The 22,457-nt window shown below is 48.1% G+C and overlaps 2 protein-coding genes across 7 annotated transcripts in view; one reads left to right on the forward strand and one right to left on the reverse strand.

Annotated features, from left to right (window-relative positions):
- Positions 1-14,992, reverse strand: LOC310889202 (E3 ubiquitin-protein ligase Topors-like). 5 transcript variants are annotated; one of them, XM_083816329.1, is made up of 4 exons: positions 14,876-14,992; positions 14,663-14,774; positions 14,472-14,535; positions 1-5,231 (listed from the first exon to the last, which is right to left on the reverse strand). In XM_083816329.1, exon 4 carries the CDS (start codon positions 5,144-5,146, stop codon positions 4,193-4,195), a length of 954 nt encoding a protein of 317 aa, XP_083672455.1. In that variant the 5' UTR covers positions 5,147-5,231; positions 14,472-14,535; positions 14,663-14,774; positions 14,876-14,992; the 3' UTR covers positions 1-4,192. The 5 variants fall into 5 exon arrangements, with proteins under 5 accessions (XP_083672455.1, XP_083672454.1, XP_083672456.1 ...); XM_083816328.1 differs by having other exon boundaries at positions 14,845-14,980; XM_083816330.1 differs by having other exon boundaries at positions 14,663-14,765; positions 14,845-14,976.
- Positions 14,993-15,052: 60 nt separating this feature from the next.
- RAD23B (RAD23 homolog B, nucleotide excision repair protein) overlaps positions 15,053-22,457 on the forward strand; it is a 42,099-nt gene continuing 34,694 nt past the window's right edge. For both annotated transcript variants that reach the window (XM_083816323.1, XM_083816324.1), the window contains exon 1: positions 15,053-15,352. In XM_083816323.1, coding sequence (XP_083672449.1) covers positions 15,287-15,352 — 66 coding nt within the window. In that variant the 5' untranslated portion in view covers positions 15,053-15,286. The remainder of the gene's footprint in view (positions 15,353-22,457) is intronic.

Consider the following 22,457-nt stretch of genomic DNA (forward strand, 5'->3'; position numbering starts at 1 on the left):
TTCTCTTCTCTTTTTTCTTCTCTTTTCTTTTCTTCTCTTTTCTTTTTTCTTTTCTTTTCTTTTCTTTTCTTTTCTTTTCTTTTCTTTTCTTTTCTTTTCTTTTCTTTTCTTTTCTTTTCTTTTCTTTTCTTTTCTTTTCTTTTCTTTTCTTTTCTTTTCTTTTCTTTTCTTTTCTTTTCTTTTCTTTTCTTTTCTTTTCTTTTCTTTTCTTTTCTTTTCATTTCATTGTACCAGCAGTCATGTGAAATAGACCCAAACCTGCCATCCTTGCATGTTCTGTAATCACTCTCCACAGTACAGACAGAGCTAAAAAGCTGTAATGCGACATGAATGCACTGGCACAATGGCACATGAATTAAACGTTACATATCCCTACTTCAGTTAGCACCAGAAAAAGGCTTTACCTGAGGAGTTCGGTAGTGACACAACCCTGAGCATCAGCTGAGCAGGCAATCCACTGAGTGCTGAGTGCTTTGCATAACTCAGGTTTGTAGCAGCACCCTAGGACAGGAACCATTACCTGGTGTTGGCACTGGCCCCAGTGAGGCCAGGAATCCTGATGATAAGCTGAATATCAGAATCACAATGCATTAACTAAAGGTTTGACTCTAAAGTGTTCAATGTTGTCTTCTGTGCCGGACGGCTGTTCATGGCTTCAGGAGGGAGGAAAGGTCCTTTTGAACTAAGAGAGCTTTTAACTAGAGGCTGATTTTTTTTTTTTCCCCTCTCCAAGGTTGGCAGGGAGAAGGAACAATCTGTCCATCTGTTTCACATTTCAGCCTTTCACAATTGTGTAATTACTCCTTCTGCCCCAGCAGAATTGCTTGCTGAACCTTGAAATTTGGCTGGTAAGTAGTGCTCAACTGGAATGTGTACTACAGCCAGCTAAGAAGCCATACAGATCTCTTCTAAAAAATCAGTGCTGAGCATGCTTCTCAGTCACCTAATGAAGCAAGGCACACTCCTAGTGAGCCTGCTGCCCCATTAGCATTTAAACACTTGCTGTGACAGTTTACATGTGGATCTCTGTGACTGCGTTACTGAAAATGACAATTTACAAGGGACAGTAGAAGTGCAGAGCAGGGACGTGTGTGTGTGTATCCATCTATAGGTGAGGGGGGTGCCTGGACACAATAGTATCATTCAGCCCAAGTCATATGAAGGAATCTAAAATCTGTGCTTCTAATCACAGCCTAGGATATACCACCTTCCATTATATTTGCATAAAAATAGTCTTGAGTACCAGGAGTCACCACAAGCTAATGGATGTTATGCTGACCCTCTTAGCACTGCAGAAACAGTATTCATGTGACTTGGTGTTACCTTAGAAACAATTAGTGACTCTGGAGAAAATGGTGATTAGTACCACCATGGTACAAGAGGTAAGAATCTGAGTATAGGGAGAAGAGCTGCAGAGAGGTCTGTAATGACAGAGCATCAGTTAGCTCAGAAGTAAGTTATTAGAGAAATACTTCAGGGACTGTTGTTTGAACCTATTTTACTGAAAATTTCCTTTAAGGACTGTGTTGCAAAAACTGGAAACACCATGCAGAAACTTTGTGGCTAGCTCAAAGTTTACAGGCACTGTCCACATGGAAAAAGACCTGATTTCAAGAACTGGAATAAAGTAAATAAATGTAAGCAATTGTACTGGGTTTTTGTGGGAAGTGCTTAGTAGCAGGGGGGCTGCAGGGGTGGTCTCTGTGAGCAGAGCCCAGCAGCTGCCCCGTGTCAGAGAAGAGCCAGCTCCAGCCACTCCAAAATGGACCTGCTGCTGGCCAGAGCCGGGCCAATAAGCAATGGTCTTTGCATCCCTGTGAAAGCAAGCTTAAAAAGAAAAAAACAAAAAACAAAAAAACAAAAAACAACAAAACACTGCTGTGCAGCAGCAGCTGGGAGAGCAAGGAGTAAGAACCAGCCCTGCAGCCCCCAGGTGAGTGCAGCAGGAGGGCAGGAGGTGCTCCAGGCAGGCAGCAGCAGTTCCCCTGCGGCCTGTGCAGGGAGAGGCCCCTGGTGGAGCAGGCTGTCCCCCTGCAGCCCATGGGTCCCACACGGAGCAGATCTCCACGCTGCAGCCCCCCCGTGGAGGAGCCCCCGGTGGAGCAGGTGGATGTGGCCTGGAGGAGGCTGCGGCCCATGGAGAGCCCCCGCAGGAGCAGGCCCCGGGCCGGAGCTGCAGCCCGTGGAGAGGAGCCCACGCAGGAGCAGGGGGTCTGGGGGGAGCTGCCGCCCGCCCGTGGGGGACCCGTGCTGGAGCAGTTTGCTCCTGGGGGATGGATGGACCCCGTGGTACGGAGCCGTGTGGGAGCTGTTCTTGAAGAGCTGCTGCCTGTGGGCAGCCCCTGCAGGCTCAGTTCGGGAAGGACGGCATCCCGTGGGAGGGACCCCACGGGGAGCAGGGGCAGAGAGGGACCGTGAGGGAGCGGCGGAGATGAAGCGTCAGGCACTGACCACCGCCACCATTCCCCTATGCTGCTCAGGGGGGAGGAGGTAGAAGAGGTGGATGGTGGGCAGGTGTTTTTAGTTTATTTTGTTTCTCACTTCTCTGGATTGTTAGTAATAGGTAATGAATTTCTCTAATCTCCCTATGCTGAGTCTGTTTTGCCCATGACAATAACTGTTGAGTGACCTCTGTGTCCTTATCTCAACCTCTGAGTCCTTTTCATGTTTTCTCCCCCATTCCCTTTGAGGAGAGGGAGTGAGAGCTGTTGCGATGGAGCTCAGCTGCCCAGCTGAAACCACCACAAAAGGCTCGAATTGTGAATGAGGTTTTGTGTGAGGTACAGTTCAAGTCCAAGGAAGATTAAATCAATTTTGAGCAGGTGTGGGAAAGGACAACTAATCAGAGGAATGAAGGCAAAGCTACAAAAGTTCAGCATATTTAGAGTCACAAAATGAAAGCCAAGGGAAGTGGTACACTTACATCTCTTTAAGTACTTAGTGTACTTACATGTACTTACTGTACATGAATACTGTATGAATGCTGAAACGCTGGAAGGCCATGCTAGCCCAACAGCAAATGGGTTTAAATTGATCACCAAAATACCTTCACGTGTAAGACAGGAAGAGAGTTTCTGACTGAACATATTTTATTGCTTGAACAATAATGACAACCAGTAAAAACCAAAAACCAACCAATGAACCAAACATCAAAACACCCCACCTTACTTTGTTTTCAGATATTTTAAGGGAGCATATCTGACCCTGAGAAAGGTTCTCTTGGTACTGCCTTCTTATATTCCCAGTTGCTAAGTTTGAGCTAGAACACCTGTGCTTGACACAGAACTACAATATGGCTGGCATGACTTGGTCTCCAGTCACTGACATTAGTTCTCCTGGCGATCTTCAACCTGCCTGGCATCTGCTGCAAAGGAAAGTATATCAGGCTGATTTCTGGAGAGTAGGGGTAACAGATGCTGGATCCACCAACCTGCGGTGATGCCGTCTTGGATCTGTACCTCATGAGCATGGAGGAACTGGTCAGACCTGTGATTGTCAATAGCAGCTTTGTAGTAACCCTGATACAGAGGAACTCAAAATCCTGTAGAGAGTGAGGAAGGCGAGTTGCAGCAGTAGCAAAACAGTCCCTGGACCTCATGAGGGACAGCTTTGGCTTCTTCATGTAAGAGGTAGCTGGGGAACAACTCCTGGGGAGCCAACTCTAAAGGGTAAAGAAGATCAAAAGGACTATCATGACTTACGATCTTCTCCAACAACAAGAACAGTGCATCCTGATGCTCAGGAAAACAAACAAACAGATGTATTAGAGGACTGGCATGGCTAAACTGGGAACTCAAGGTAGAGCTTTATTTGCTCCAACAGCAAAACTTAAGCCATACAAATCCATTGGCACTGATGGAATGTGTCTGACGGTGCCGAGTGGGCTGCCTGGTATCACTGTGAGGCCACTCGTCTTTGGAAGGTTGTGAAGCATGGGGGAGGCACCAAAGACTAGAGATGGCTGAGTGTTGCACCCATCTTTAAAGAAGGCTAGGGGATGATCTGTGGAACTGTAGGACACTCATCTTCACTTCTGTCCCTGGGGAAAGAATGAAGCAAGTCCTCTTGGCAGCCATATACTGATACGGTAATTTTAATGCCTTTGTTTATGTGCCCATTACTTCTAGATTACTAAGGAAAGCCTCTCGGTCCCCTTGGACCAGCTGGTTTCACTAGCTTCTGGAGGACCCTTCTAGTACAGATGACGACGTGGCCTCTTGTTGGGTGGTGATGAGGCTCTGCTGCTGTTCCTCCTCTTCTGCCCACGATGGGGCCTCGCAGGGGCAGGTTCACTGCGCTGGCTGGAAGTGGAGGGACCTTCTGACATCTCCTGGGGTTCTTCCTGCTCTCCAGAGGTGGGAATGGGAGGGGAGGGGAGATGGCTAGGACCCTCAAGAAAGGCATCTGAGAAGCTGATGAGGAGCTCCCCTGTGCTGGACACAGCAGAGCTGCTGGATTGCACCACTCTGAGGGCAGGAGTCCCTTCCAGGGAGGCAGCAGAGCTGCCCACCTGTCCCCTAGCAGCACGGTTGTCCAGCAGACGGTGGGCCTCCTCGTTGCACTGCTCCACTGCAATGATAATAAGCTGGTGAACAAATTCTGCTGTGCGCCTTTGCAGGAAAGGCTGCAGCAGCTGCACTAGGGGTTCCTCATGCAAACCAAAGAGGCTCAAGTTAGACACAACACGGTTCTCTACCACAGATGCTTCCCAGCGATTATCCCCAAACATCTGCCCCAGCTCCTGGCGCAGCCAGGGCAGCAGGGGCTGAAACAGAGCTGGGTGCTCTCTGAAGAGGGACGCCCAGATGTGGGGCTGGAGACCACCCACAAGAGGCCTGGGCAGCAGGCTTGCAGCCTGCGTTTCTGATGCTCTAGTGTGATACCGGATGAAAACTCTCCCTCTAAGGCGGATGATGACCGGTGTCTCCACAGATGGTTCGATGACGAGCTCCTTGAAGCTGTTGTCCGCCCGCACCGAGTGCACGATGGAGCTCACCCTCCTCTTGCAGAGGGGGCACTCGGGCTTGCTCTCAGCCCACCGCTGGATGCATTCAAAGCAGAAGCGGTGGAGGCATGGCACCACATAGCTGGGGTTCACCCAGCTGTCCAGACAGATGGGACAGCGGGTGTCCAGCGCCGTGGCCATGCTCTCTGCCTGCTGAGGTGAGCTGGGGAGAACTGGCGATGACGAGCCGCTCCCTCTCACCGGCGCTGCAGCAGCAGGTGTCACGCTGCAAAAGGCAGAGAAGAGGCCATGGTCATCGGCTGATGTGGGGGCTGCTGGAAGAGTTGTGCAGGTCCCCCAAGAAGGAAACCCTTCCAGCTGCCCAGGGGGAGGTGTCCCTGCAGTGCTCACCTCTGCTGCTGTGAGCGCTCCTCCTGGGTCTCCCGATGGCCCGAACGAGGCAGGGCCGCGGGAGAAGCTCTGATGGCTCTGGGAAGGGCACTGAGAGCTGCTGCAGCAACTCCCAGAGCACGACACCAGCACCAAGGCCAACCTTGCTCCTCACTCCAGACCTCGCGTAAACGCTCAGCTGGAGTGCGGGCACTAGCCAGCGGGGTGGGCCTCTGCGCCCACATATTAGCAGCGAGGGCCACACAGTCACAATCCGTCGCTCCAGGCTCTCACAGTGCATCGCTTGGAGCCACCACAATGGGCTGTCCTGCCCCGCAGCGCTCTGGCCCTGGTCTTGGGCCACTGACCACTCCGTCCCCAGCATCATTAATCTTGTGCTCAGCATTGGTTTCCCACCAGTCACTGCAACCTTGGCCGTATTTTCCGTGAGCTCTGTCAGGTCACCCCAACCATGACACATCTCCAAATCCATTCATCAAGAGTTCAACAAAACCTCACGCCTGCCTTTGAGGCAGCGTGACAGTCCCACAAGCTCTCCCCACACTCTGGGCTCCCATGGTTTTTCCCATGCCAGTTCAAAGGCAGCCCTAATCCTGCTCTCAAGGATTTTCCCCTATATTTCTCCCTGGGGGCGGCAGGAATGATCCCTCTTTTGCTCAGCACCCATGAGGCCTTAACCGGGCTCTGCAAACCCTATGAGGTCCAGCCCTTCTGCAGCAGGGAAGGCTTCGGGGCACCAAACAAAATCCCCATGCCTACGGATGATCAAGGATCAAGGAGATGGGGATGGGCTTGTCCCAGCAGTGCCTGTTAGGAGGGCAAGAGACAGTGATATTGCCTGAAACTGGAGAGGTTCAGCATAGACAAAAAGAAGAAAAAATGACTGTGGGAATAATTAAGCGCAGTAGCAGGAGTCAGAGAGGCTGTGGGGTCTCTGTCCTTGGAGGTTTTCAGATCCTGGCTGAACAAAGCTCAGTGCATTAGGGTCTGAATTCATTCTTGACCGCACTCTGATCAGAAGTTCGGAAGAGAAACCACACATGCCCCTGCAAACAACAGTGACGGTGTGGTCTCTGTGACCTAGGAGTTACCATTATTTTACAAATGGCTTGAAATGTACAGAGTAGGTACACATAAAAGCGATTTCCTGATGAATCCAGAGGGCTCACAGTCTCCAGCTGCTAGGTTATGCATATGCCAGGAAAGCAATGCGCTGCAGCAGTTACGTTACACCACAGCAGGTGGCCCGTACAAGCTACAAACACTGTCACGGAAGCCACAGAGCATGGCATATTGTTCTCTTTTATCCTAAAGTGAGGATAGAAGCAAATTGTTGTAAAGTGCATGCTCAAAACTAACAAATGCATAAATCCATAGTCAGATATGCATAAAAAAAGACCTATGTTGGTGTCTAATTCTTCACACCATGCTAGAAAAGATTAATGTGTGTGTGAGGCAGTACAATTAAAGCCAAATTTGTTTAAATGAGTTTTAACTGTATTTTGATTAAATTAAAATACTTTCAGATAACCACAGTGATGACTGTAATATGATTAATGACTCATACAAAAATAAACTGGTCTAATTTATTCATAGTAGGCCCAGTTAGACCTGCATGATTTGATTCACTATTTTTCAGATAAATATTATTCTTGGAATCAACACTCTAGATTAATTGTTGCCAATTTCTGATGTCATTTCCCTAGGAGCTTTTTGTAGTGCAATCCATTCCACAACTGCTTAGTCCAGCCCTGAAGCGGGGAAGACCCTTACTGTGATATTGTCCGACTGCAGAAATAGCAATGGGCTGCATTTGTGTACACGTTATTTGTGTACACATTATTTGGCATTCTAATGTCTCATGCTATAATTGGTCTTGTTTTGGAAGCATTCAGATGTCTAGCCTTTTCACAGCAGCTCTGCTGAACTACGGAAGGCCAACATGCAGCTTCTGGCTTCCATTTGTGCTTGTTATTACAGCAAAGACAGGGACAAAGACAGGACAGAAGTTGAAAGTAAGCCTAAATATTAAAATAGCTGGCAGAGTCTGTACTCTGAAGTGTTGTAAAATCTCCCTACAGCGAGAATAGCCCTTCCTCCTAACAGGCTCAGCCATCAGCTAACTGTCCACAGAGACACACACTGGCATTTGTCATATCCAAATCATTCTTATTTCCTTCCCTTCCAGTTGCCCAGTGCTCCAAAAGAAACCAGTGATTAAACAATAAACTTCTAATGGATAGAAGGTTTCATTTACTTCCACATATTCTTGAAGAATGTAGAATCCAAAGCCTCCCTCTCTTTATTGACAAGTAGTCTTTGTGCATACAAAGATGCACAAAGTTTAATTCTGATGCCCAGTCAATAGTCTCTTCTGGGCACTGATACGGGTGGGATAAGCTTCCACAGCCACTAGCTGTGGTTGTTACAAGCCAGGAAGACGATACTTGCTTTAAAATGCTTTGGGCATCAAGTGGTATGCAGCCTGGAATTCAACTGCAAGCTCCCACACAGTCTTTCTTGGCAAACCTCATATCCAGGAGTAGCAAAGTGACACTGATATGACCACAGGAGAGCCTATAAACAAAACCAAATACTATATATGAAGAGATTACATTCTAACTGCAGGCACAGTGCTGGCATGAAGCTGGACTGTTGGAAGCAATGCCCTAGGAATAGCTTTCAGAGGCAGCATGCCTTGCAGACACTCCCTGAAGCGACTTCTCCCCTCACCCTTTGCATCCTGAATAAATGGGGTAAGATGAATTAACAATGATTTCAAATTTGGAAGTTAATATACTTGCTGTATTTACTGCAGCTGAAACTCAATAAAGAAAAAAATAATCACAGGTTTTCGTATTGAGTGAGAAAAATTATGTTATGTTTAAGGCAAACTTGTGGATTTGAATCAGCTGAGAAGTCTTTTGTCAGTTTCCACGTGCTAGGTAGTGATTTTATCGATGGAAAATATCATTGAGATATTCCTAATGCAATTATTACACCCACATAATTAGTGTAATAAATATATAAGCCTGTCATGGAGATAGACTAATGCACTAGCCATGCTGTTATTTTACAGTGAATTCCCAATATTCTTGTCAGCTATTTGAGTACCCATCAAGCTAAAAGGTTAATGACAAAAAAGCAATTGCTTTCAAATTAAAAGACCCCCAAGTATGAATCACTACTTATACGAAATTTAAATCCCCATTTAATACTAAAGGCTAGGCTTCCTTTTGATCTCATACATCCCACACGTTAGCATGTATGAACTGCAGCTGCTTCTGTGCACGCTCCAGTGCTAACATCTGGGTTATCCCAGCGCTGATGGAAACTCTAACGGGAATTTCCATGGTTGTGGGTGTGGTGCTGAAAACACAGACGAATCAGTTCTCTCATTCAAGCAGTACACCACTGCTTTGGAGTGGGATTTCTCAGTCTGAAGGCTACAGTCCCTTTTGATAGCGTTTTCAGACCTTGAGGCACCCATGTGTGAGAGGGCACTGATAAGGCCAACCAAGTCACATTCAGATCCTCTTCTGGCTGTGGCTGGTAGCAACTGAAGAGGTTGCTGCCACCTTGCTGAGAGTTACCAGCGCTCCCACGGCCACTGCCTATTACCTCATGGTCTAATAACTTGGGTTAACCTGAACAGCTGCGCTTCACTACTGTGACAAACACTGAAGCAGGTTCAGTGTTGTCTTCAGAATAAATGAGTGGAAATGAGTGACTGTGGAAGGTTAGAAGCAGCTTCATGGGTACAGGCCTCTCAAGGAAACATCAAAATCATTGCTGTTGCGAAAGAAATACGCTGCCATCAGGAGTCAGATAAACTGCCAGAGCACATGTAAAATTAGATTAAGGGTAAATTAATTTATGCTGTATCAATTCCTGCAAACTGGAATCTAAGTAATGGCTCACCTACTCCAGGACTTGTAAAAATTATGGTAATATAAATAATGATTGACAGCCTTAATAAAATACAGTTATCTACGACAGTGTGATGACCCAGGCAACAGGGTCTAGGTACTTAATGCAAATCATTGCAGAGACTGAATGCACTGATTTACCAGGCAGGGGCGACTGATAAAAGTATCTGTTCATATGTGTCCAAGAGGAAACACAGCACCTTTTACTAAGAGTAACCAGCTAGACTGCAGTAACATGTAATAGGGACTTTTTAGCGGTTAAAAAGGTGAAATACACAGAATTTGAGGTGAAAACACACAGTGGTACTCACACTGATCTCAATTTGCACAGTGCTGGATAATGCTGTTGTGCCTAAAGATCTGTAACAGTCAGGGTCCTTGAAGCCAGGAGTATGCTGACAGCTTAGGACTGGTGTGCGTAGCACACCCTGTGGTGAGATCTTACCCTAAGATTTTTGACTCTCCAAGCAAGTTCTTAGCCTTAGGCCTCTGCCTGCTGGACCTCATGCTGTGCACTGTTTGAAGGTGTTACTTCCCCAGGTTGTCAGGTGTGTTATCCTGTTGCTCTGCCTTTCTCCTGCTTAGCTTCTTCCTTCCTTTTTATTTTTTTTCCTCTTTATGATACTTACAGCAGTTTTTCTTAGCTCAAGGCTATACTTCCTGACTGGTAACTGCATTTAAGTGATTTTTATAGATCCTTGGGCATATTCTTTCAGACTACATCCATGTTTTCAAGGCCTTTGCTACTGCCTTAAACTCTACACCCTAACATGAGACACTGATTACAAAGTTTCTTTTCCCAAAGCAGGTTCTGGTAAGTTGCCAAGCCTAATAGGCCCTGCTCCTTAGGCCTGACAAAGCTAGCAGGACTGTAGTCTGTTACCAGCAATGGTGATACTATTTTTATTGGGCCACCAGTAGCTCAGAGAATCAGGACCTTGCACACTCTCTGTACGTATGCAGGTTTGCATCAGTCCTGTTTACTGTCTGAGCTGCCAAATTCTTTTTCCATTAAATGTAACACAATGGAGAAAGACCTGGGAAATCACAGATGCCAGCTGCTAGCTAATTCAGGCTCCACATCATGTGTACGCGGTCAGATAAACTACCAGCAAGACCCTTAAGCTTTGGATAGCTGTTCCAGTCAAAAAGGGACAGCAGCGCCTAACATCCCTGTCGCTGCAGGGGCTTACATGTACATATCTTCTCAGCTTCCAGATGCGATGGGGTTACGTAAACAAATTGGACTGTAGGTAAAGGTATAATGGAGACACAAATACTTTCCAATTATCTCCCCTAACATATTTTGGTTTCACTTAGTAACTTGTAAAACATGAAAACAATATACCTCCATCTGGGAGACATGAAAGACTAACATCAAAGTAGTTACTAGGGAATCACCGGCAACAGAAGAGAACTGAGAAGGACAAAACCATATGGTGGAGATCAAGTTACTTGGAAATGAAAGTCCAGTTTTGAAAAACAAAAAATAATCACTGTGTGCATTCGCCACCAAAAATTCTTTCTAACTTTTAGGCTCCATTGTACATCTCTTTCTAATCAATACAAGTTTTGTTATTTGCAAAGAAGAGGCTCGCATGCCAACCAAGTCAGCACAAAAAATTTGGTAAGTGTGATATGCCAGTTTGAACACAGGACAATTACCCACCACAGAATGAGTCGTCCTAAGTCCCTGGATGATTCAGCAGGGGGACTAAAATCACAGCTTTTTTTTCTTTTTGCTCAAAACTCAAATAAACAGTCATGAAAAACTTCATCCTTAGCAGTTTACAGCCTTTGGAGCTGCTTCACAGTAATGTTAAGGCTCTCACAAGCTGTCAGGGCAGAACTGAACAGCCTACACGTAAACGAACCCTTGCCCCACCACAAACTGCGCAGAACTGTTTCACACTACAACCAGCAACCACAAAAATGAAAATATGAGTAGTTTACTTTCGATATATTCTGAGTAGAAAAGGATAGTGAAACCAATACAACTCCGCAGCACAAGGTACATTTTCTCATGAAGCTCAGCACAACGTAGGTTGAGCTGCTGAATGAGAAGTTGAAACTAAAAATCCCTTTTATTTTATCAGCAAAGTACTAAACTAGATCTGGTGTCAAGGCAATAGTGAAAGTGAGCACTCAGTGTATTTTTGGTTGTAAACAGCCATGCAAAAAACAGCAAGTGGTATTTTGTCTCATGCCTCTACTTTTGAATGGCTCTCCTTGCAATGCAAGCAAGTTACTCTGCGCTGCAAAGAATACTGGATTCCTACTAGCAACAGTCAGCAGTTTCTTTTTGACTGCGAAAGCCCTAAGAGGCTTTGGCTGGCTAGCAGCTGCGTGTCAGAGCCTGAGGTGGATGACGACAGCAGCAGCACCACCACCTGTGCGTGTAACACATGTACACATTCATACTCCACAGGAGGGAGAGGTGTCTCCCCCTTTTCCTTTGCACTGCAATGCAGCCTGGCTGGCCTCTGCTCGGCTGTGCTTCCAGTAAGAAATTTCTGTGAAGCCAAGTTTACTGTAGTAAAGAATTAAAGTACGATTTTTGTTGAAAAAATTACACTAACAAAGCAGCCAAGTAGAACTTCTCAAAGCGTTACATGACAATCAGAAATTTGGGGTTCAATTACATTACACTACCATGTTCACCAAGTATTTGCATCCTCTTTGGCCAGAAAAAGACAGCCATGGTTACCAAGGAAACTTGGTAACTTCTGTTAACTTCTAGGGAAGTGATTGTCCCCCTGTACTCGGCTCTGGTGAGGCCACACCTCGAGTACTGTGTTCAGTTTTGGGCCCCTCGCTACAGGAAGGACGTTGAGGTGCTTGAGAGAGTCCAGAGAAGGGCAATGAAGCTGGTGAGGGGTCTGGAGAACAAGTCTTACGAGGAGCGGCTGAGGGAGCTGGGATTGTTCAGCCTGGAGAAGAGGAGGCTCAGGGGTGACCTTATCGCTCTCTACAGGTACCTTAAAGGAGGCTGTAGCGAGGTGGGGGTTGGTCTATTCTCCCACGTGCCTGGTGACAGAACGAGGGGGAATGGGCTAAAGTTGCGACAGGAGAGGTTTAGGTTGGATGTTAGGAAGAACTTCTTTACTGAAGGGGTTGTTAGGCATTGGAATGGGCTGCCCAGGGAGGTGGTTGAGTCACCATCCCTGGAGGTCTTTAAAAGACATTTAGATGTAGCCCTTAGTGATATGGTTTAGTGGAGGACTTGTTAGTGTTAGGACAGAGGTTGGACTAGGTGATCTTGGAGGTCTCTTCCAACCTAGACGATTCTGTGATTGTGATTCTGTCCCTCCTGAGGAGCCTGTAACCATCCATTGCAACACACCAGTCACAGGACTCATCCCGTATTTCGCTTATGCCGATGATGTTGTAGCTGTGGGACTGGGCCAAGACTTCTAGCTCATCCACTTTATCCCTCATACTGCGTGCGTTTGCATAGAAGCACTTCAAATGTGCTTCAATGGACGCAGCACCTCGTGGAGCAGACCGAAGGACCTCACTAGCTCACGGTCCCTCTGATTCTAGGGCACCATCCCTTAGCTTATCACCGGCGTGCCTGGTTTTATCCCTTTCCACCTTCAACTCTAGTTTAAAGCCCTATCTATCAGCCCCACTAACTCCTGGGCAAAAATCCTTTTCCCCCTCTGAGAGAGGTGCATCCCATCTGGTGCCAGCAGGCCTGGTGTCACGGAGACCTTCCCGTGATCAACAAGCCGAAAGTTCTGCCGGTGGCACCAGTCTCAAAGTCACATTTTGATGCGCCAGATGTGCCTGTCAACATTGATCCCTCTTATCAGAAGGACAGAGGCAAACATGACCTGTGCCCCTGATTCTTTAACTAGTCGCCCTAAAGCCCTGAAGTCCCTTTTGATCACTCTCGGACTTCTCCTTGCTACCTTGTCATTACCAGCCTGAAAAACCGGTAGCGGGTAGTAGTCGGTGGGCTGTACCAGGCAAGTGACTTTCTTAGCAATGTCTCCCACCCGAGCCACAGGGAGGCAACAGACTTCCCTGTGGGTTGGGTCTGGTCGGCATATTGGGCCCTCTGTCCCTTTCAGAAGGGAGACTGCCATGACAATAACCCTTCTTTCTTTTTTGACAGAAGATGGTCTTTTTTGACAGTAGTGTCAGTGTTTTGACAGAAGATGGTCTTTTTTGACAGTAGTGTCACTACTAAAAAAGTCAGTACTGTCTTTTTTGACAGTAGTGGTGCGGGGGGTAAGCTGCCTTGCCTTAGGCACCCTCTCCAACTGGGACGGGCTTTTGTCTACATCGTTGTTCTGACTGTTGTGTTCTAGACCCTCATACCTGTTATATAAGGGTAGATGGGAAGGTGAGGGGGGGCAGGGACAGGGCTCGCCTACCACCCCAAGCAGGAACCTGACTCCATTCCCCCCCTTGTCCTATGTCCCCTCCTGCTGCCTGGCAGGATGAGGGAACTTTTGTCTTTGGTGTAGCAGGAGACATTTGTGCTGTGGCTGGCTCCTGAGTCTGTCTCAGAGAGGGTAGAGTACCCTTCCACCAGTCAATTTCCCTCTCTGACTCCCTGATGCTCCTGAGCCTGCTTACCTCCTCCCGAAGCTCCGCTTACCTGGCTGAGCAGCTCTTCAACCTGGGCACACCTCCCACAGGCATACCCCTCGCCGCTGCTGTCGGATACCGACAGAAGACTCGTGCACACCCTGCAGCCCAAGACCTGGACGGCTGCGTGTTTCCCCGAGCCCTCCATCTGAGTAGCCACATCGGTGACTGCGGCTGGAGAGGCCGCAAGAGATGCGGAGGCCATGGTTTTCTGCCTGGTTGATACCACGGCCGGGCTCTCCACGAGCAGGTAACAAGCACCGATGAAAAAGACCGCTGCAAAAGAGCGGCGAGGGGCCCTCCCTGCGCGCCCTGCCGCGCCCCGCCCTGCCCGCCGCGTTCCCTAGGGGCTGCCTTTGGACACCGGGGGGGCGGGAGTGGGGGGGAGGCGGGGGAATGCGCTGCTGGCTCCGCCCACGCCTCGTCAGGCTCCCTCACGACGGCTGCCGGGCCCCGGCGGCTCCCTCAGCTGTCTCGACTGGCCGGCCTCGGGGCCGAAAAAAAGCCCTGCCCGCCTCGATGCCCCGCTCCGGTGCAGAACGCGTCCGCCCCGGAGCCGATCGCCTCGTTGAGATCGGGGACATTACCTCTGTTCACCTGTATAGCTGCCTCAACTTTAAGTGTTCCTTGTGGCTGGGTTCTCTTCACTGCCTGAGGAATTAGGGAAACAGAGGTTAATAACTCATCACATGGGAGCAGTAACCATTAAAAGTGGCGCTAGCAGAGTTCAGGCGCTACACTGTCCCTTTCTTTTCACCATTTTGAGGGAACAACTCACCTGGGCTGGGTGTCTGTGCGCCTGGATTGTTAATGTGGGATGCTAACGCCGACAGGACGATGGAAACTTCAGGAAAGCCTCACTAACACCTCACGAACACCAGCTGTAAAACCTGTGATAAGAAGAACCAGCCTACTATTCTGAAGAGAGCGCACGGTAGGGCTCGTCACGAATGTACGCACTTCAACTTAAACACGCAGAAAAGACACCGGCCTTTAAAAAGTCTGTCACACACGCTCAGGGACACGGCACCTCCCAGCCCCTCACGCCAGCCGACGACGTCCCGCCGCTGCCACCACCCTCCCACCGCGCATGCGCAGCCTTGTGGCGGGCAAACTCCGGCACCACCCAACCGCGCCGCCTGCGCATGCGCGCCGCCCTCCCCCTCCCCTCTCTCCCTAGCAACACACTGCGCAGCCGCATTCCGCCCTCCCTCCCTCCCGCCTCGGCGCCCCCCGCCCCCCGTCACCGTTACCCCTCACACCGCCCCCCCCTTCAACGGCGTTCAACCGCCGCTCCGAGCCGTTAGCACCGCCTCACGCTGCTCCTCCGCGGGGGGGGGGGGGGACCCCGGGGGAAGGCTCGGCTCGGCTCGGCTCGGCTGCCGGGCGGCCCGCCGCCGCCATGCAGATCACGCTGAAGACGCTGCAGCAGCAGACCTTCCGCATCGACATCGACCCCGAGGAGACGGTAAGGGAGCGAGGGGCGGTGTGTGTGGGGGGGCGGGTCGGGGCTCGCTCCCCTCACGGCTAGGCGAGGGCTTTGTGGGGGGGCGAGGGGCCGTACCTGGCACGGCGAGGAGCGGCGGGGACCGGGCCCGAGCGCCCGCCGCCGGCCGGGGGGTTGTGGTGGCGGCTGTGGGGGCGAAGCCGCGGGGGGGTGCGGTGTGTGGTGAAGGGGGGTGGGCGCAGGAGGGGGCTTAGTGGCCCTGCTGGCGGCGTGAGGCGGGCTGGGGCTGCGGGGAGAGCGCGGGTGGGCGCTCCCCGGGGCCTTGCGCATCACCGCCGGGCCGGTGTTGTGTCTCCTGCAGGCTGACCTCTGGGTGACTTGGGGGGGGGGTTCTGTTACAAACTGGCCTCCCGAGTTGGCAGGTGGCACTGGCTGTACGGTTCCTCCCTGCCTGCGAGGCTGGGGGAGGGGGCGAGCGGGCATTTTGGCCGCCCATGAGGCTTTGCTGAGGAGTCTTCAGGCAAGTGTAGGGCTCTGAGAGGAGGAGGAGGAGGGGGGGGGCTCTGAGAGGAGGAGGAGGAGGGGGGGGGCTCTGAGAGGAGGAGGAGGAGGGGGGGGCTCTGAGAGGAGGAGGAGGAGGGGGGGGGCTCTGAGAGGAGGAGGAGGAGGGGGGGGCTCTGAGAGGAGGAGGAGGAGGGGGGGGCTCTGAGAGGAGGAGGAGGAGGGGGGCTCTGAGAGGAGGAGGGGGGGGGGCTCTGAGAGGAGGAGGAGGGGGGGGGCTCTGAGAGGAGGAGGAGGAGGGGGGGGCTCTGAGAGGAGGAGGAGGAGGGGGGGGCTCTGAGAGGAGGAGGAGGAGGGGGGGGCTCTGAGAGGAGGAGGAGGAGGGGGGGGCTCTGAGAGGAGGAGGAGGAGGGGGGGGCTCTGAGAGGAGGAGGAGGAGGGGGGGGCTCTGAGAGGAGGAGGAGGAGGGGGGGGGGCTCTGGGAGGAGGAGGAGGAGGGGGGGGGCTCTGGGAGGAGGAGGAGGAGGGGGGGGCTCTGGGAGGAGGAGGAGGAGGGGGGGGCTCTGGGAGGAGGAGGAGGAGGGGGGGGGCTCTGGGAGGAGGAGGAGGAGGGGGGGGGCTCTGGGAGGAGGAGGAGGAGGAGGGGGGGCTCTGGGAGGAGGAGGAGGAGGAGGGGGGGCTCTGGGAGGAGGAGGAGGAGGAGGGGGGGGCTCTGGGAGGAGGAGGAGGAGGAGGGGGGGGCTCTGGGAGGAGGAGGAGGAGGAGGGGGGGGCTCTGGGAGGAGGAGGAGGAGGAGGGGGGGCTCTGGGAGGAGGAGGAGGAGGAGGGGGGCTCTGGGAGGAGGAGGAGGAGGAGGGGGGGCTCTGGGAGGAGGAGGAGGAGGGGGGGGGCTCTGGGAGGAGGAGGAGGAGGGGGGGGGGCTCTGGGAGGAGGAGGAGGAGGGGGGGGGGCTCTGGGAGGAGGAGGAGGAGGAGGGGGGGGCTCTGGGAGGAGGAGGAGGAGGAGGAGGGGGGGGCTCTGGGAGGAGGAGGAGGAGGGGGGGGCTCTGGGAGGAGGAGGGGCTCTGAGAGGAGCAGGAGGAGGGGGGGGCTCTGAGAGGAGCAGGAGGGGGGGGGGCTCTGAGGGCACCTTGTCACTAGTCTGAGTGGATAGCTGCCTCACATAGCCAAGTACGGACATCTTCGTGGCCTTCTTTCCAGTGGCGTGGTGAGTTCAGCTTCTGGAGGTGTCTGCAGCAGCCTTGCACGTGGCAGCTGGGCAGCAAAGCTGTGGAAAACTCTGGGACAGTGTGCCGGCTTTTATGAAGCTTACCCTCTTCCACCTCCATTTAAAACAATCAAGGAGGGTAGCTAAAACTGGACTAAGAGCTCATTTGGTCGAACAGCGTGACGGAGGGAGATGGCAAAGTGTCTCACTGGAGCATGTGTTAGAAACCTCCAAGGATTTAAAAAACATCATTCTTTGCTTATTACCGAGAAAAGTTCTCTTTTAATCTTCTCTTCTCTGTTTTAAGTAAGGTCCTGGAAAATAAAGCAGGGGGAGGACCAGAAGAATGTTGCCAGTCAAACACGCTTGCCAGCCTGTGAGACAGCAAAATGCATTAGCTAAAAGTTGGATTGTGGGAAACCACCATGCACGCTGGTTGTAGATGTAGTTGCTACAGTAGTTCAGTATCTGACACAAGAATGCCTCTCATGAGCATAGTAGTTTAGGTCTTGGCTAGGAATAGAAGAAATGTGGTTAAGATTTGAGGGGAACTTTGTGTTAAAGTGTGTAGTATGAAGCCTTGATTCTGTTAACTCTAGAGGTGTGGGGGTGAAAATGTATTTAAACTTTCTTGGACAAGTTTTTGGAATATTAAATTACTGTAGAAAGTGTTGTTTATATTAGATCTTAAAGGGAAGAACAATTTTGAGCCCTCAGTTAAGTGAGGAAAACTCTTTCACATATACTTTGTTAACCAGATGTTTGGAAGTTCTTGGTCAGATTTTTGAAAAATACTAATTTTTGATAATTGCACTGGTTTCTTAGGTTAATTTTCTATCATCGTGAAATAAATATGTGTGTTGTGGGGAGTTTGGGAGACGTTGCTTTTAGTGTTCAAACTACACGTACATGTTTCACTGCTAGAGGTAGTCTTGTTTACTTGGAGCTTTGCCCTATACTGTGACAAGGCCAAAAATGATCTAGTTGTAATAGGCCCAGGAAACTTGTTGCTCTAAAATTGGCTTCTGTTTCTCGCACTTTCTCCCTTTATTCTCAATCAAAAATGAATCTAAAGAGACTTGATGTTACAGTACAAGGTAGTATTATAACAAGAATTTATGCTTGTAACTGAGAACTCTCATTAATAGTAAGGAAAATATTTAAATACACCTTCTGGAGGGAATATGAAGAAACACACTTCATAATAACCAATTAGACTTGTTACAGCTTCTACGGAAGCAGATGATTATTTTCTGCTTTATCAGACAGTTTTTATAGTTCAAAACATATTTTTAATATTGTGACTTTGTTTTCTGTTTAAATGTGTTTGAAAGTGTTAGCCCACTGAGTATTTTTACTGAATAAAAAACAGAGTCAAAGAGTGAATTATTCTTGCTGGTGGAAGTGCTAGTGCTAGGCAAAAGACTCTGTAGTGTGTAAAAATAAATGTTGTTCTCATCATGCTCTGTACAGAAGATGGATTTACCAGCTGTAATCGTTCTAGTGTTCTGCACCAAACAGTTCAGTACTCTAGCATTCAGACTTATCCAGGGTAAATGAAAGGGTGCATTTATCTACACAAGCTCATTGTCATGTCTGTTAATTGTTTGTGAGAGAGTAAGCACATTAAGCTACGTGTTAGAAGCAAATAGTAATGCAGACCTGTATAGCTACGTCTCTTGTCTGAGGTCATGCCACTGATGCTGTAGGCTTCTAAATCTAGTGCTTGGTTTGTAGGTATCACGAAGTAGGTGAGAAATAGGATTAAAAAAACCTCTACGGTTTTAACTTCTGTTATGAAGTGAGATAACAGTTTTAAGTAAGACTGTCCTATTTCTTTTTCAGTTTCCCTGTGCTGTTAACACTAATATCCTCAGTGTCAAAATGCAGAGGAGTCGAAGGAGCAGTCAGGATGTCAGGAGTCCTTTGACATCCTCTACTTCATGTAATACGGTCTTTCACATTTCGCTGTTCTGCCACAGTGAAATGCCCACCTGTTTAACACAGTGTCAACAGTACGCTTAGTTATGGAAGTTTGACCTTCTGTGTGTTCTGATATATCCTTAATATGCTTATACTTTATTGTTAAACATGTGTGTGGACTTCTGGATGCACACATAATACCCTCCCTGTGCTGGAAGGTCCTGTTATTTAAGTTTAGAAATGTAGGATAGGTGCTACTGTAAGCCATGTTAACTGTCTGGGGAGTGTGCTCCAGCAAAAATGAGTTACAAATGAATCAGGATCCAAGCAACATGTAGAGAAAATGTGAGGTGTGACATATGTTTCTGTTCTATGGATTAAATAGGCATTGTTCAGGGGAAAAATAGATACCGCTTTTAGGGAGATTTTTCAAAATAAAATGTTTTAGCAAAGAATTTTCTCATTTGTGGGGGGTTTAGAAAACATTCTGGTTATGTAACAACAAGGTGGTACATAAAAAGGAGGTACCTTTAAGTACATTTGTGGGGGACATCTATGGTAAAGGACAAGCTGCTTTAATTCTCTTCAGAGAGTACAATGATAAATTTCTGAACTACTGCAGAAACTGTCATCTGAATAGGTAAAGCATGATTTCTGAACTCATACAAAAGTGAATACTCTTCCTGAACCCGCACAAAAAAATAAGTTTGATTAGTTTCATCTGATTGTATCTATTCAGTATATTGAGAGTTATACTAAAGCATCTTTAAAAAAATTAATATATATATATATCAAAACCCTGTGCGATTTTGAAACATACTTTGTATTCATTTTTATCCTCTCTGGGACAAGGAAAGATACTTGGAAACAAAGACGGAGTTGTTGTAAAATGTGTGGGCAACTCATACAAAGAGTGACTGAAGTCCCTTGGTTTGTTCAGCCCAGAGCAGAGCAGGCCGAGGGGAGGCCTCATGGCGGCCTGCAGCTCCCTCACGAGGGGAGCAGAGGGTCAGGCGCTGAGCTCTGCTCTCTGGGGACAGCGACAGGACCCGAGGGAACGGCATGGAGCTGGGACAGGGGAGGGTCAGGCTGGGTGCTAGGGAAAGGTTCTGCACCCAGAGGGTGGTCGGGCACTGGGACAGGCTCCCCAGGGATATGGTCACGGCACCGAGCCTGCCGGAGGTCAAGCAGCATTTGGACAGTGCTCTCAGACATAGGGGCTGAGTTTTGGGTGGTCCTGGGTGGCGCCAGGAGTTGGAGATCCTTGAGAGTCCCTTCCAACTCAGGATATTCTCCGATTCTGGGTATTGATTATGTTTCTTGGAGCTTTCCTGGTAACCTGTGGGCTTCTGTTAGAAATATGCCTGTTGTTGTAGCAGCCTTGAATGAAGAATAAAGGTTAAGAGTGTTGAGTATATGAGTCAATTAATTTTAAGTAGAATTAATTTTTCTCATAAAGTGTTTTTTCTGTCATACAGAAATAATAGATTTAGTTTTGCTGAATATGCAGTTTCCTGTATTTATTAGCTTTAGAAAGAACTCTGCAACAGCGAGAGAGTATTTCAGGGTGAAACGGTAAAATCAGATTGTATGAGGACTGTAAACCTTGAAGAAATGTGAATTTATTCTGACAACCCCTTTCTACATGTGTTTCAGTGTTGCTTAATCCTGTAGACATCTCTGATGAGAGGATTTTTATATTTCCCTGACAGTTTATAATCTTAGTGGTTGGTTGGAGGAAAAGTGCTCTCACGATCTTTTTCAAAATCCAGAAATATCCATCCAGAATAGAGATGTCTTTCTATCTGCCCAAATCCTGATATTTTTTCTTTAATTCCTCTTTGATTTTACAGCAGGTATCCTTCTCTTCTTCTTGAAGATTGTTGTGTTGCTCTTGTCTACTTGTATTTTATATGCAGTTGCAGAAAGGGTGAATTTGAAGGGATTGTACATGCTGCTTGAGGTTTGATAGATGACTCTGCAAAAACAGTAGCTTCAGAGATCACCAGAGTAAGTGTTAAGGATTACCTGCAAATTTTTTCATTATTTCAATACTTTCTTTACAGACGATAGCATTTTAAAGTTATGTTCTCATAATACATGTTTATTTTAAGTGTTCTTTTTTCTGCAATTGCTTCTCTTCTGTGGCTAATCTCTTTCATTCCATGTTTCATGGCTAGAGTTAGACCTTTCAAGCAAAGGAAGTTTTAGTTCTTGGCTGAAGAAGATCTAGGCTGTCACATCTTCAAGAATATATTTTCTTATGGTTCTGGTATAATTTCCAAAGAACTTTGGATAGGATGGCATACATTCTTTAAAATATAATGAAGAATAAGTTATGGTGGCATAAATTATGAATACAACTAAGTTTATTCATATTAGAATGTGTTTTTCTCTGGTAACTTATTTTTTGTATGTGTTACCTCTGTGGTCATAAGTTTACAGTTTTATTTTGGAATGTTCTCCAGTTTAACTGCCAGCAAGAAAAAATTACTTTGGTACTTTAATAATAATTTGTAAATATTATGTGCTATATCTCTCAACAGTCCAAACTTTCTTCGAGCGCTATTTCCAAGATGGCAAGTGAGTGAACTGACAAGTTAAATATACAGGTTGTATAGATAATTATGTATGTAGCTGCAAAACAGGCTTTAAATATGATTGGTAGGCCAAGGTGTCTGCACTTGATATGGATAACAACAGGCTAGAAAGTGTTCCCTTTGCAATCTATGGTTGGTGGACGTGTAGGTTAATTAAAGAATAGTATGAGCAAACAATCGTGCTACATTCTGCAGTCTTATTGCTGCCCTCGTGCATACATACTAGCAGGTCTTTCGGAAGTATTTTCATTGTGTTTCTGAAGCACAGCAAAACGCTTTCCTGAAGGGAAATGTATATATCTGTTTAAACACAGGACTAAAGAATATGGCTGCCAATGTCTTCTCCTGCCGTGGGTGACAGGATACTCGGATTGAGCTGACTCATTGAAACAAATCTGTTTTTATCTTACAGGACATGGTGAGGTGCAGCATGTCTCATCCGGGCCCTGTCAGAACCAGACAGAGGCTTTGCAGGCTCTCCTTTTTGTGTGCTGCTCTGCAGGAAGCACCAAGTGAACGTGGAAAGCAGAGGAAAGGGCTGGTGGCTGCTATAGGTGTACTGAGTCGAAGTGTAGTATAAATGCTGACATCTCTCCCTGTCTCTTGTCATTCCTTGTCCCAGGGGTAGAGTAGACTCAGGAAGGGAAGTACGGCTGAAATACTTTTCTTCCATCCCCCCAGCTTGAATGCCTGCGCTTCATACCTCATATTTCTAACTGTTTTTTGGTGTCCAAAATGAAGGCCATTAGAGTGTACCTAAATAAAGCTTGTTGTACTCTTCCAATTGGTTTGTCAGTATGCAGAATTAAAAGTTTTGTTTTTAAAAAAATTATCTTATTACTTAAAATGTCTTACCAGTTTTCCTCATATTAGAAACTGTTCAAATAGAGTAAAAG

This window comes from Anser anser (genome assembly GCF_964211835.1).
Source record: "Anser anser genome assembly, chromosome: Z".
Classification (NCBI taxonomy): domain Eukaryota; kingdom Metazoa; phylum Chordata; class Aves; order Anseriformes; family Anatidae; genus Anser; species Anser anser.

Coding starts and splice junctions, on each gene's coding strand:
- LOC310889202 (XM_083816326.1), bottom strand. CDS start 14,046: ATGTGGCTACTCAGATGGAGGGCTCGGGGAAACACGCAGCCGTCCAGG. Junction 5,232..13,894: donor TTGAAGAGCTGCTCAGCCAG/GTAAGCGGAGCT, acceptor TGCCTTTTGCAG/CGTGACACCTGCTGCTGCAG.